Below are 14,967 nucleotides of genomic sequence, written 5' to 3'. Positions count from 1 at the left end.
GTCGTAGGTTGTAAGGTAGAGAGGAAGATGGCGATAGAGGGTGGGAAGGCTGAGAGTGGAAGAGAGAGGGAGAGAAGTGGGAGAGCAGCAAGAAAGGTGAGAGATGTGGGGTGAGATCTAGGAATCCAAGGTAGCGGCCATAGATATTTTTGTTTTTAAGAGAAGAAATTTTCGCTGCCCTACTTGTGCGCGTTCCTCGCAAGTGGAAGGAAGGAGCCGCCCCTGAACCTATGAACGTCGCTCTTGCCGTTGGACCTCCCGACCTCCAGCTTCGTCTCTCGAGACTTTCAATGCGGAACAATGGCAGCCGCCTGCCTGCCTGCGTGATGGCATGCAGGTGATTATGAAAGAGTTCAACTTAAGCAATGCATAAGTAAATTTCCAAGGCATTCTTTCCAAAGATGCTGCCAATTCCACCATTTGTCTTTGCTGTCAGCCCGGAGCTGAGCTGTTCAGCTGCCTTTCGCTCTCCATATTCAAGATTTTGTGCCTCTACCACGACCTCTGAATTTGTCAGTGTGCTTATCTAGTAGAACTAGAGAACCAGGGACCACGTGACATACAATCAGACTGCTTCTACTGTCTTCACATCTTAGACCATTCATATTAGAACGGTCAGAAATTTGTCGTGTTGGTTTTAACATCAAGCTTGCAGAAGGATTGGGAAGCAAAGGAAAGGTAGCCATAGATAGAGAATGAGGATCAACAGGGAGGAATGGTGGACAGTCATAGATACAAAGGGACAAAGACCACATGAAGTCACAAAAGCATGCTAACTATCTGATTTCAATCATGGGTGTTTTTCCAATTGCCGTTCCTTCTATTTCCATTTCATTTTACTGTTCCATGGAATCCACCTGCACCCCCCCCCCCTCGAGCCACTCGCAGTCTTGTCTGTCGACTTCACCTCCCCCCCCCCTTTTTATTTTCTTTCTTCCCCTTCCCAAGTTTTCTGCGTACAGGTCACAGTTCACGAAGCTCAATCAGGCTTTATATGAGTTAGTAGGTTTGAGATGCCCACAATCTTAGCATTATTTTATTGACAGTGACTTAGGCCAAATCTCTCAACTTTCTCAAACTTGACATCCAGTCATGACGGACAATGCGCGCAAACGCCAGCGCCCTCGCGGCGTCAAACAAACAGACTGGCTTGATAGGCTTCGCGAAACCACGTCATCCGCAGCCGACACAAACGAATTCATGGAGCTCATGAATGACGCCCGAGAGATGGATATGGAGGCTATCGGCTTCCGTCATGCAGCCGTTTCAACACAGAAACGCCAGGACCGTATTCTGCAGGACTATCAAGAGTTCGTCAGACAGTTCAAGGAAGTCGCCATCGACATTACCGACCAGGAGCTCGACGAGATTTGCTTCCCGCCGCCCGCTGGGAGGGATGAACCCATGTGTTGGGACGCTCTTTGGCGCCTCTTGCGTCCTTACCTATTCACCGTCGTTCAGCTCAAGGTTCCGCGTTCTCATGCGCACAAGATGATCTCCTACACAACACTTTGCCAGTACCGTCAGGCCCTGTTATTTTGGATTCATCGAAAGTACACGGAGAGAACGATGAAGCCTCCGACAGGAAATTACGTCTTCAGCCAGATGACAGAAATGATCCGCGCTCTTGCTATTCGTTTCAACCTTGTCCGTATCAATGCTGGGCCGGATGCCAAAGTCAACATTGGCCTCGACGATATTCGCCAACTCATCGACTGGGATGTACAGAATACCGTGTCTATCGAGGTGTCTGAGCAGCATCATTTTGCCATCTGCCTGGCACGAGCCTGCGCTCTACGACCCGGCTCTCTAGGTCCCAACGCCGCTGACAAGCACCACGGCCCTAGGCCCGCCGACAAGCTCCCCTACCTCGCCTGGCAAGACATTCGCATCACGAACAGTCATCAACAAGGCGCATGGACTCTTCGGGTCACCATCCGCAATCTCAAAACCAATAAGGACGCGGGTGCACAAAGCGCCTTTGTCGTCAACAAGACCATGATATTCCGAGTTGCCTCTCCCCAGCAGCAGTCCAACTTGTCCTTGTCAGCGCCTCATCGGCTACTAGTTATCGGAATCCGCCGCGGTGTTTTCGAGAACATTTCATCGATTGAAGAGCTCTTTGACAGCGATCTGCACGTCATCACTGTCAAACCCGAGTTCCTCGAGCAGCCAATTTTGATTGCCGCTAAGCCCAAGGGTGCCGGTCTCGTGGCCGACAACAGTCCGCTCCCAGCTCCCTCATTGACAAAGTGGCTCCAACGACGCGCCGAAGCAATGGGATGGCCTGGCTCTGTGACATTCTATAGCATCAGACGGCAATCAGCTGACACCTACGTAGCAATTCTGGGCAACACTGATGCGCGCGCGCTGATGTGTCACGATCCGGATAGCTTTACGTTGGAGAGGTTTTACATCGACAGACTGCAGAATATCGATATCGCTGCCGTCACCCTGGGTGAAACTATTGGGGCAGGAAAAGCCGACGAGTTCATGAAGCTCGAGGCAAGCGCAGGCTGCACCCTAGATCGGCTGCCTGCAGCCAAAATCATCCAGCTCTACGGTCCTGAATTGAATGCGCTGACCCGTCAGTACATTCGCCAAGACAAAGAGTACTCCACGCTGTCCAGGGCCGAGAAGAAGAACCGGGATCGCGTCCTACGCCGCCAAGCTTTCCTTGCTTTACGTCGTGAGATGATCAATCTTCACCGACGCAACCAGACCCAGAAGGAGCGCAAGATTCGAACCACCGAGATTCTGGTCCGTGCGACGGACTTCAACAAACGGCTCATCCAGGCGTTCAACTCCGACGAAGCAAAGCAGCCAGAAGATGTCAGTGATTTACGAGATGATCAACTCGACGACGACTTTCCTGAACCAGATGACGACCGCGATGAAGACGAGATTGCCGACGGCGACAACACCGGAGAAGATGGAGAAAATGCGGCTGGGAATGACACAAACACCGGCCAGGCAACGAACATTGTTCTTGCCGGAGAACAAGATGCCGAAGATCAAACAGAAGATCGTGATGTCACTATCAACGTCCCGGAGGAGACAGACTTCGCCGATGCTGCTGTCAATTACATCGAAGCTGCTGCCGACATTCCCTACGCAACAGCAGCCAAGATTGCCATGAATCTCATGTTGTCGCATGAACTCGGCCAGTATCGACCTCAGGGAATGGAAACATGCGCTCTGTGCGAGGAGGACGATAGTGTTGACGATGACAGGAAGAGACATACCTACACCGTTGGACACCTCCGTGAGCATGTCGCCGGTGACTTTCACACCCGCTACAAGCAGTGGATCAGACGCACTCACCAGGATCGTGACGCGAGAATGGCAGCGGATCCTAACGACCGCGACTTCACATGCCCTTACTGTTTGGAGGCCGCGGGCGATTCTGAGACGTTCAAGGCTATGAAGAAGTTGACTCTACACATCTGGCGCTCAAACAGCACGAACATCGCGGGCAAGAATGATTGGACCACTCCGGAGAACAGTACCAAGCACGACAGGCTCAAGGCCGAGGCCGGCTGGTACGACGAGAACTGGCAGGTGAACACATCCTCGAATGTGAAGAGGTCAGTGGTTCCGCATCCCGCGCCATCTTCGTTTGAAATTGCTAACCGTTTTCTGATCAGGGGCACCACCCAGCGAGCCAAGACTCAACTTGCTGCTCGCAAGATAGAGGCGCAGAAGTCCGACAGTCGCAAGCGCAAATTCGAGCAGCCCGTGCCTGTGCCGGGACAATCGGGAATCGTCTGGGCCCAGCCTGGCCAAGTTGTTGGCGAGGACCTCGAGAACCCGGGTCCCGGTATCGCTTTTGGTGCTGCGCCTGGTTCGTCCGGCTACAAGCCATCTATCAAGCCCATTCCTGGCTTGATCACCACCGCACCGCCTCCAGGCTCCCCAGGATGGAAGCCAACGTTTACGAAGCCTCCGCGCGGAGCGTATTACGTCGCTCGTCCAGGCACTTTCCGTAACATGCCGGGGGATGGTCACCTCATCTCTGATAGGCTCAAGGATCGCCATAAGTGAGCAGAAAAATCTGCAAGGGGTTCGACTGTGCTGGGAAGGATGTCAGGGAATCATGGATGCGATGGGCTTTGTCTGGAACGAATTTTGAAAGAGGCTCGACACGAGTGTCTTCCTGTTGTTTTATTGCAGGCAGATGATAGGAATAGACTTGAAAAGACAATGCACCTTTAACATGACTCATCAGCATTCAAGAGTGATATCTGTGGCTTCAATTTGGAAGGCGCCTCGGTGCTTGTATTCTGAAGATGGTTCGGCATTCCACTTTGAGATAGGTGTGTACCTTCGTCGTGGAACCAGACTTTTGGATCAACAGTGATTCAATGCTACGTTAGCTACCAGGAATAACAAAGCTAAATATTCATGTTCCAGTTTCCTACGGATTTCGTACTTGAGGACGCAGGCGCGGTGTTCACGTCCCGGCAATCTACCTTTGATCAAATTTCCGCGCCAAAACTGAAGCTCCGACCGAAGAAGTTGCAGCAGGCACGATTCTGACAGCTGTTAGGCCCACTGGAGCTGTGTAAGTGGTGGTACCTACGCCGCGGTCCCCGCACCCGCACTCCACGATTCACATTTTTCTCGTGTTCTCCGAAGAGGACGCCGGCAGTATTATGACATTCGGGACATTCTCGAGAAGGCATTACAGGCTTAAGGGTTCTTTTTCGAAGTCAGAAACCGATGAATATACTAGAGAATGTATAAGCTACGTTCTCTCCTTAACTTGAATCTCGGTCCAAATCGGGCTCATTCCGAGTGTATTGGTAAAGCAAGATGCGCAGCACACAACTAGGCATTCATGTCAGTGAAATTTGGGGCTTTTATCAGGCCGCTGAAGAAGTCACGCGTTCTAAGCACTGAAAACGGTTGAGAAAAGGTGTACCGAACATTGAAAGCGACATCAAGCCAGCTCGGCCCAAAATGACCACGCGCACAACGAAGACTCAATTCTTTCTGGGTTTTTCGAGCCCGTCAGCGGCAGAGGGGTCCAAATTTACCGTAGGCGACCCACTGCAGTTGTTGTGGCCCCGCAAACCCCGCACGAATGCTTCTTGAGTTGAAATGTTGTCCGCACCCTTCAACAAGGACCCATGGCGCAACGGTAGCGCGTTCGACTCCAGTTAAATGCAATCGAAAGGTTATCCGTTCAAATCGGGTTGGGTTCAATACCCTACGTCCTTATTTTTGTCGTATCTGTTGATATCACGATGCTGTTGTGGTGTTTTGATGATGCATCATGTCCGGACATAATGCTACGGTGCACTACTAAGGTAAATCCGCTAACCTCAGATTTTAGGGTTTTTATAGATGAAAGTTAGGCTAATTTAACCTTATACCCTTACTACTACGTTAATAACTACGTTAATTTTTTCCCTCTACCTACTTAGAATCCCCTTATAATTATAAGTAATTATAGGGTTAGGCTTAATATTTTTTCGCCCTCTCTATATTATTTTCACTAAGTTTATTATAGATTAGAGTATATTTATTAACTTAGAGCTTTATTATCTATTTATTAAAAGCCTCTTCTTTAATAGTATCTTTATAGATAATATAGTAATTATATTCTTAGAGGAGGGTATAAATATAGGTAAAAGGATACTTAAGTATTAGCTTACTAATTAAGGATTATAGTATTATAATTAATATAATCTAGAATAGAAAGAGAATATACTTCTTATAATTAAGTATCTCTTCTACTAGTAGAATATAAAGGATAATTAGATCCTATAAGAGCTTACTTACTAAGGATATAGTACTCTATTATAGGAATAGTTAAAGAAAATATAGTAAAAATATAATATAAAGTAATAATACTTTAATAAGGAAAAGAGAGCTAAAGTTAAAGTAGTAGTAATTAAGTTTATAGAGAAGGATCTATAGAGAATATTAGCTATCTTAAACTTTAAGTAGAGCTACCTCTATTAGTATATCTATTTTATAGTTAGTATTATTATTAAAAAGAACTAGATTTATAACTATTATATATAGATATTCCTAAATAAAGTAGCTTAATAATAAAGGGGTAATTAGTAATATTATACTAACTTTAAAGTCTTTAAATTTAACTTCCTATAGTTTATAAATAGATATAAAAAGCTAAAGAGATTTAGCTTTTAGATTTATACCTATATTAATATATATTTAAGATATATTATATAGATCTATATTAGACGTTCTATAATAATAATATTAAGTATTATAAAATAATATTTATATATAGTTTAAGTTTCTAGGATTTAGCCTTTTCTTACTAAAGTAGACTATAAGAGTAAAACTCCTCTCTTTATAAGTATCTAAATACTCCTTATAGAGGTTAATTAGATAAGAATTAAATATACTAATAGAGAGGGTAAAGTTTAGGTCTACTAATAGGGTAATTAAATATTATCTTATTATATTTAGGTACTAAGTATAAGTAATATTAGGATTAAGTTATAGTAGAAGTTTTTATATATAGGCTTTAATAACTAATAGATTATAAGTATTTTAACCTTCTTATAAAGTATTATTATCTTATATTAAATTAGTGTTTTTTATTAAAGATAATTAATACTAGAGATTTTATTCTAGATAATATTATCTATTTAATTACTATATATACTATTTATAGTAATATAATATAAGAGGAAGTTACTAACTTTATAAACCTTTAGAACACTAAATATATATATAATTAAGGAAATTAGGACTATATTAAGTTAGGTTAATTAGTAGATTTATATAATTTAACTTAGGAAAATAATAAATAGGGGGTTAAAATAGAAGTAGATTCTAAAGCTAATAAACTACTTACTAAAATAAGTAGACTACTAGAGGATATTAATATTAATTCTTTCCTTCTAGATAATACTAAGGATTAGTATTAGTAGTAATTAGATAAGATAGGTTTTAACCTAAATTTACTTAAGGATATAAATAATTAGGAATAGCTTTATATAGAGATATATCTAAAGCTTTAGGATTAAATTAAAGCGTATATAGTAGTAGGATTATAACTAGAACTTAGCTTTATAGAGAAGCTAATAGGTAGGATAAGAAGATATATAAGTTATTACTATAATAAGCTACTTAGTAAGAGATATTCTAATAGATATAAATAGCTTAAACTCTTAAATTAAAACCCTCTTAATATATTATATTAAAACTATTCTAACCTTATATTATTAAAGAACCTTTATAGTAATAAGCTAAAATTAGATAAAATAGATACTATAAATATAGTAGAAAATATACTACTATAGATAGATAATTAATTAATACCTTATTTCTACTTTAGGTTTATATAGAGACTATAAAGCTTAGACTTAAGTAGGTAAGGGTACTTATTAAGGTACTTTTTATTCTAATTATTAGAATAAGAGAGGGGGCTACTTAAAGTAATAAAGTTATTTAAAGTAGTAGAGTTATTTAAAATAGTAGAGTTATTTAAAGTAATAGAGTTATTTAAAGTTATAGAGTTATTTAAAGTAGTAGAGTAATTTAAAATAGTTAAAAAGTTTAAAATACTTAAGAGATTATTATTACTTAAGGGATTAGTAATAATCTTAAGAAGATTAGGAAGAGATAATAGAGATATAACTTCTTAGATACTATAGGGAGATCCTATTTATTAAGCGTTTAGGCTTACTTTAGGGATTAATTATAAATTATAGTATTATTACTTCTTAAGCTATTTAGAGCTTTAGTATTTAGTATTAGAAGAATTAAAGTTTTTAATATTAAATATAGATTCCTTTTCTTACTTAATTAGTAGCTTAATTAACTCCTACTTCCCTTAATAGGGGGTAGAAGTTATATACCTAAATAAAGGTATTATAAAGGCTATATACTTAAATAAAGGTATAATAGAGGCTATATAATTATCCTCTACTTCTTTAATATCTAAGTAATAGAAATAAAAGTAAAGCTAAAGAAGCTTACTATTCTTTTCCTCTTTTTTTAATATTAACTAATAGTCCTTAAATACCTTTAAAAAGATATTATAATCTTTAGATATACTGATAATAGATAGTCCTTTCCTTATATAAATATTAGTAGTAAACTAAAATTCCTATTATTTATTAAATAGCTAAGTAGTAGGCCTTTTAATAGATAACTTAATAAACTAGAAAACCTAATCTTATAGAGTTAGAGGTACTTAAGTAATATAGTTAAATAGAGGTATTATTATACTATTTATTTATCTTTTAGCTTAGCTTATAGTATTATAAGTAAGAAGAAGACTTATAAATTAAATAGTAGTTTAAAAAGATAAATACTTATATATTAGGTAATAATTCCTTAAGTTTAACTTAGATATTAAGAATAGTATATATAAGGCTAAGATCCTCCCTAGTTACTATAGCCTCTCTTTTCTTCTAAGTAAGGATTTATAAGGACCTTTTTATAGATTTACTGATCTATTACTTTTAGTAATAGTTCTTAAGGTTTAATATTTAATTATAGTGAATAGGTTATATAATAGTCTAAGCTAAGGTAGTAGCTAGTATAGATTAGCTATACTGAAAAGAGCTATTATATCTAAAACCTAGCTAAGTAGACTTATTTAGAATATTAATAGATTACGCTAGTGTATTATATAGAGTAGAAGGCTTATCTTAAGCTTTAGAGGACTACTAAATATAAGCCTTAGAGAGCTACTAGATATAAGGCTTAGGTAGTCTCTTATTATTAATAACTAGGTTAATAATTTTAATAGGAGTTAGTAATAATACTTAACTATACTATAGGTAGTTATTAAAACTATAAGTAATAAGCTTATCCTTAATATTATAGTGAAGGTGATATTTAGGGTGTTTTAGATATTATATTTTATATATATAAAGTACTATACTAGTAATACTAATATAATAATAGTAAGGGGGATAATATATTTAAAAGGAGAGGATTTAGTATTATTAAGGAGTAGAATAACTCTTAATTTAAGCTAAGATAAATAAAGATATATATATAGTTAGGTATATAGTTAGAGCGCCCTTTTTTAAATACTATTATATACTTATTATAAACCTCTTATACCTCTTAGTATAGTTTAAAATAATATCTTAAGCTAATTTATTATAGTATTAGTATATAAGAGAGATTAGTTAAGATATTAAGCTAGTCTCCTTTATATCTACTATCTTATTTAGTTAGGTATTCTACTATTTTAGAGTACTATAAGCCCCTCTTAGTATTATAGTTTATATAGTAATAAAGTATAAGTTTACTTCTAAAGTTTAATAGATAGTTTTTTTTTTTTTTAACCTAATTATAGCTTAACCTCTAAGTAATTACTTAAAATTACTTATAATTACCTATAATTATAGGTATTTATTTTAGTACTTACTTTATTTTAATAAAGCTTAGTAAGGTAATATAACCCTTCTACTAGTATAAAGTAAGTACTCTATGTTAGTTTCCTTAGGAACTACTTAATAGCTACTTATTACTATTATTAATATACTTATTAGTACTTAATAGGCTAAGAGGAGGTAGCTACTTATTACTATTATAGGTACTCTCTTGCTATAAAATACTAAGAAGAGGTATTATCCCTAAGCCTCTACTTCTTATAAAGCTATTAAGGTAGCCTACTTATAGTATTTAATACGTATAAGCTACTTAGAGGGGATTTATCTAAAGTTATAAGGTTAATAGGCTTAATATTTTTTAATAGTAAGATTAATAATAGGATATTTATTAAAGAGCTAAATATACTCTTAAAAGTGATTATATAGGCGATAGAACGCACTTATAAAGCTCTTATAAGCTAGTAATATATAAAGAGCTTTATAATATACTTTATAGTAATATAAGTTAAAACTTTTATAATCTTAAGTATATTTATACTAAGTAGTCTAGTGATTTAGTAATATTTCTACTTATACCTAAGAATATCTAGCTATCCTCTTTACTTATATAAATCCTATTTATAAATATAATAACTAATATAGTAAGCTAGAGGTATAGTAATAGGAATAATATATCTACTTATTATTATTACTATTATTACTATTATTAGTACTCTCTCTATCCTAATAAGCTTTAATAGTAGCCTACTTTATAACCTCTAGTAAGTACTTAACCTCTTAAAGCTTAGTATTAGATATAGTAATATAGTAATTATAGAGGGTTTAGTAGTTACTACCTTAGAGAGGGCTTATAGTTTAAGCTAAGGTATTAAAATAGTAGTAGTAGGCTAGGCTTATAGTATTAATATTAAGCTAGCTTATACTTAAGGTAGCGCTAGTGCTATTAATATTAGGGGAGACCTATTAGCTATACTTCTTAGAGGTAATAAGAGTAGCCTGCTCACCCTTACCTATTGAAGTTAGTATTTAAAGTATTAAACTACTAGTAGTTAAATATATAGAAAGAGTAATTATTACTTTAGCTATTATAGTAGTAGTTAGTATATATACTAAAAGTAATACTATCTTTACTATTAGGGGGTAGAATATATCTAACTTATATACCCTCACCCTTACTATACTTAATATAAGTATTCTTAGCTTTATTACTACTAATCTAAATTATTATTATAATAGTGTTATAGTAGCTTTTACCTTTCTTAAACTTACTACTTATCTTAGTATTAATCTTAGTATTACGCTAGATAGAGGTATTAGTAAGATTACTTATAGTACCCTTAGTAGGCTTCTAGAAGTTCTTAATAAGACCTTTTATATAGATATACTTCTAAATAGCTATAATTCTTTTATTAGTATATAATATATAATAAATAAGTAGAGAAGGATATATTCTTAGGAACTTTAGTTTAAGTTAAGGTTTAAGAAGAGGATGCCTTTATAAGCTTTTAGGTAGTAGTAGTCTTCTACTAATAGGAAGGAGTAGACTTAGTAGCTTTATTATTATCTTACTCCTAGAAGAAATACTTCTTATATACCTACTTAATTATAGGCTTTCTAATACTAAAACTAATAAAGTGAGAAGGTATTTACTCTAAGGATCTAGAGATATTATTATAGTTATATTAATTAGCTATCTTTTCTATTAAGGCTACTATTATTAATATAATATAAGATATATTTTGAGGAAGGATTAATAAGTTTTTTTTAAGTTCTAAAAGAAATAAGTAGGGTTAGTCTATTATAGTAAATATAAAATAAGGTAGTTTACTATAGTAAATATAAGGTTAAGTAGGGAGAAGGTAAATATTAAAGGGAAAGTGAAATAATATTAGATATAAATATAGTAAGAGTATATATATACTAGAGAAGGTATAAAGATAATAAAGAAAGTAAAGATATTATTAGATATTATAGTCTTTTTTAAGAAGAATAGAATAGAAAGTACTTTTAGGATAACGTTTTTTATTATATAAGATATATTAATATAATATATAAAGAGGTAAGCTATAATAAATTATTCTACCTAAATATCTTATATTTATTATATAAAGTAGTTTTTAATATTCTATAAATAGTATTAATAAGGTATTTATTTAGTTTTAATATTTAACTAAAGCTACTTACTAATTTTACTTATAACTTAATAGCTTTTAACTATTTTAGATACTTAACTATACTTAAAACTATAATTAAGTAGCAGATATATATAAAAGATATACCTTTCTTTCCTCTTTTAAATAATATTATATATACTCTACTTATAGGAATATTAGAAATATTATAATACTTTTTAGTTATCTATATAAAGGCTTATTTTCTACTTACTTACTATTATTTCCTTTCTCCTCCTATAAATATACTATTAAAGATAAAACTAATAGACTTAGAGTTTTTTCCCTATTTCTATAATATCTAATACTATCTTCACTAATATTAGCTTTAGTAATATACTCTTTATAAGAATAAATAGACTAAGTAGCAGAGTAGTATTAATAAGCTATAGCTAATAATATTAATACTCTAGAAGAAGGGCTATAAGTAGCTTTTCTATAAGGAGTATTCCTCTAAGTATTAGAAACTATATTAGTACTATATTTAAACTTAGAAGGTTTAGGTAGATAAACTACTTTATACTTCCTCTATTTAAGTTATAATATAATAGAGGATAATATAAGTAGCTTTATTACTACTTAATATTATAATCTCTAGTAAGTTACTATAAAGTTACCTTAAATAGTAGAGCTTATTAGTACTAAATAGTAGTATAATAACTAATTTATAAAGCTAGCTAGTATTTTATAATAAATTTAAGCTATTTATACTTAATATATAAGCCTATTATTATTATTATTATTACTCTATATAGAACTCTACTTCCCCTTCTAATAAATACTCTTTCTCTAGTTTAATAGCTTTCTCTTCCTTTAAGGAGTAAATAATACTCTTTTATAAAACCTCTAAGTAATCTTTTTAGTATAGAATACTTTATAATACTAAGAGCGAGGATATTAAATTTATGAGGTGAAATTTTAATAAAGTTAATAGTATATTAACGTATAATAACTTCTAAGTAGCTAATATAGTTAGTGTAGCCTTTTAGTATAGCTTTCTAGTATAGCCTTTTAGTATAGCTTTCTAGTATAGCCTTTTAGTATAAAGCAGTTAGCTTAAAAGGTAAGCACTTCTTTACTTATTTATCTTATTAAGGAGCCTTTTTTTATAAGAGAAGGGGCTTATAAACTCTTTTCCTACTCAGCTTATTTATACTTATATTATTATTCCTACTTAAAGATAAAGACGTTAGTATTATAGTTAAAGAGGCTAATCCTATTATTATTATCTTTATTATTACTATTATTAATAACTAGTTTTAGTATAGCTTTCTAGTATAAAGTAGCTAGCTTAAAAAGTAAGCGCTTTTTTAGCTTTACTATATCTACTATTATAGTATAGCTAGTTTTTAACCTCTATACCTAAGTAACTATTATTAAGGATAAATAAGTAGGTGAGATTTCCCTATAACTATAATAATTTCTATGAGATTTCTTAGGTAGAATTTAAAACCTATTAAATAGATTTAATTAAAAACTTTCGCTAAGGATATATATATTTAGTCTTAATTATTAATACTAATAGCTCTCTTTAGTATAATACTTAAGAATTAGATTAGGTTTTAGATAATTCTACTTAAGTTAGTAAATATTATTATACTATAGGAATTTATAAATAAGATTATAGACTTTCTTAAGAAGTATAATAAGGACTTAGTAGAAGCTATATTAGCCTCTTAATTAAATTTATAATATAGCTATAGCTCTCTTTATATAACCTAACTATATAATACTCTCTAGCTAGTATAAAATAAACTAAGTAATTATATATAATTACTTATAGTTATTATTATCCTTATTATCCTTATTATCTTTATTACTCTTATTATTCTTACTATTCTTATTATCCTTATTATCCTTATTATCTTTATTATCCTTATTGTTTTTATTATTCTTATTATCCTTATTATTATTACTCTAAGTAGCTTAGACTAAGGTTAAGTAATTATATATAATTACTTAACCTCTTAAGGTATTAACTTATACTTATATTAAGGCTAGAGAGTATTCTTTTTAGATAAATATATCTAGAGAAGCTTTTAAATAGAAAGATTACTTTATTCTATCCTACTTATAAACCTCTTTCCTAGATATCTCCTACTATAGATAACTTTTATAGTTAGATATTTAATTATTTTAATTACCTTAATTCACTCTTTCTAATAGTGAAATTACTAACTATAAAAGTTAATTACTTATAAAGTTATAAAGAGTTAAAGTTTCTATATCTAAATAATTCCTTTAGTAGATACTTTATAATTATTTATATTATTATAAAGTAATATTAAGGAAGTATATATAAAAAGTATATATAAAGTATCTCTAAAGATATAATACTACTTTAGAAGTAATACTTTACTTTAACTAAAGTAAAATAAAAAATTAATTAAAAAAGTAAAAGATTAATTTAATAGAATAAATCTATTAAATTAATCTTAAGGAATAAACTAGAGATTAATAAGATCTTAAATCTAACCTTATTATAATTAGTAAATAGAGGATAGGTAAATTTAAGGACTTTTATAAGATAACTATAACTTAATAAATAATACTTAGTTTTTAGATATAAGCTAGTTAAGAGAGGATAAATAATATATACTTAGTTTTAATATATAAGTTAGTATATTTAGTTTTTAGATATAAGTTAGTACTTCTAATTAAGATATAGTAAGTTAGAACTAAGGTAATTATTATAATATATTATATTATTTTTAAGGTTTAAATAGTAACCCTCTAGAATTATTAGTTCTAAAGACTTATTAGTTTTATTAGTAGAGGGTAATACTAATTAGACTAAATAGCTATTTAATTCTATCCTATAAGGAGTATCTATTAATAATTTATTATTAAAGTAAGTATATAAAGGGTATTAAGTATAATAAAGTATAAGATAAGATAAAAAAGTAATATAAGAAGGTATAAGTAATAAAAGTATATTAGGATAGAGCTATAAGTTTATAATTACTATTTTAGGATAGGAATAGCTTTAGGTATAATTATAATTATTTACCTATAATTACGTATAATTATAAGGTTAAAGTTAGGTTAACTTTAATTTATATTAATTAATTTGAATGAGGTATAGGGTTAAGTTAGCCTAACTTTCGTCTACAGAACCCCAAAACCAGCGGTTAGCAGATCTACCCTAATAGTGCACCGTATGATACTTATGTTGAAGCGCTGTTTTTTTTGTCACTGACGTGTCCGGAGCGCACGGTTCATGTCTAAGTGGGGTCCGTGCGTTCCAAAGTCCAGCTGGGGGCACTTGCGACCGTCTGCGAGCTGGAATTATTTCAGAACCGCCCAACTTCAGCAGCCGAATTCTTGCACACAACTGGAGAGCGATATGACGCGACCAGTGAACTTTGCAACCATGTTATGGAACATTCGATGTCCGATTTGAGTATTTTGTTTGTTCCTTTGACTCAAGATACGATAAAGACCTCGGTTGTGATGAG

General features: G+C 33.2%; 1 protein-coding gene across 1 annotated transcript; it reads left to right on the top strand.

Annotated features, from left to right (window-relative positions):
* Nucleotides 1-1,092: 1,092 nt before the first annotated feature.
* On the top strand, nucleotides 1,093-4,044 carry GCG54_00007329 (uncharacterized protein; the record flags this gene model as incomplete). Its single annotated transcript, XM_045407311.1, has 3 exons — nucleotides 1,093-2,224; nucleotides 2,342-3,587; nucleotides 3,648-4,044. 3 exons carry the CDS (start codon nucleotides 1,093-1,095, stop codon nucleotides 4,042-4,044), a joined length of 2,775 nt encoding a protein of 924 aa, XP_045266232.1.
* Between the last annotated feature and the right edge of the window lie 10,923 nt (nucleotides 4,045-14,967).

This window comes from Colletotrichum gloeosporioides (assembly GCF_011800055.1).
Source record: "Colletotrichum gloeosporioides strain Lc1 chromosome Unknown consensus_32, whole genome shotgun sequence".
Lineage (NCBI taxonomy): Eukaryota > Fungi > Ascomycota > Sordariomycetes > Glomerellales > Glomerellaceae > Colletotrichum > Colletotrichum gloeosporioides.
The sequence above is the reverse complement of the archived record's forward strand: the minus strand, read 5'-3'. Positions and strand labels throughout refer to the sequence as shown.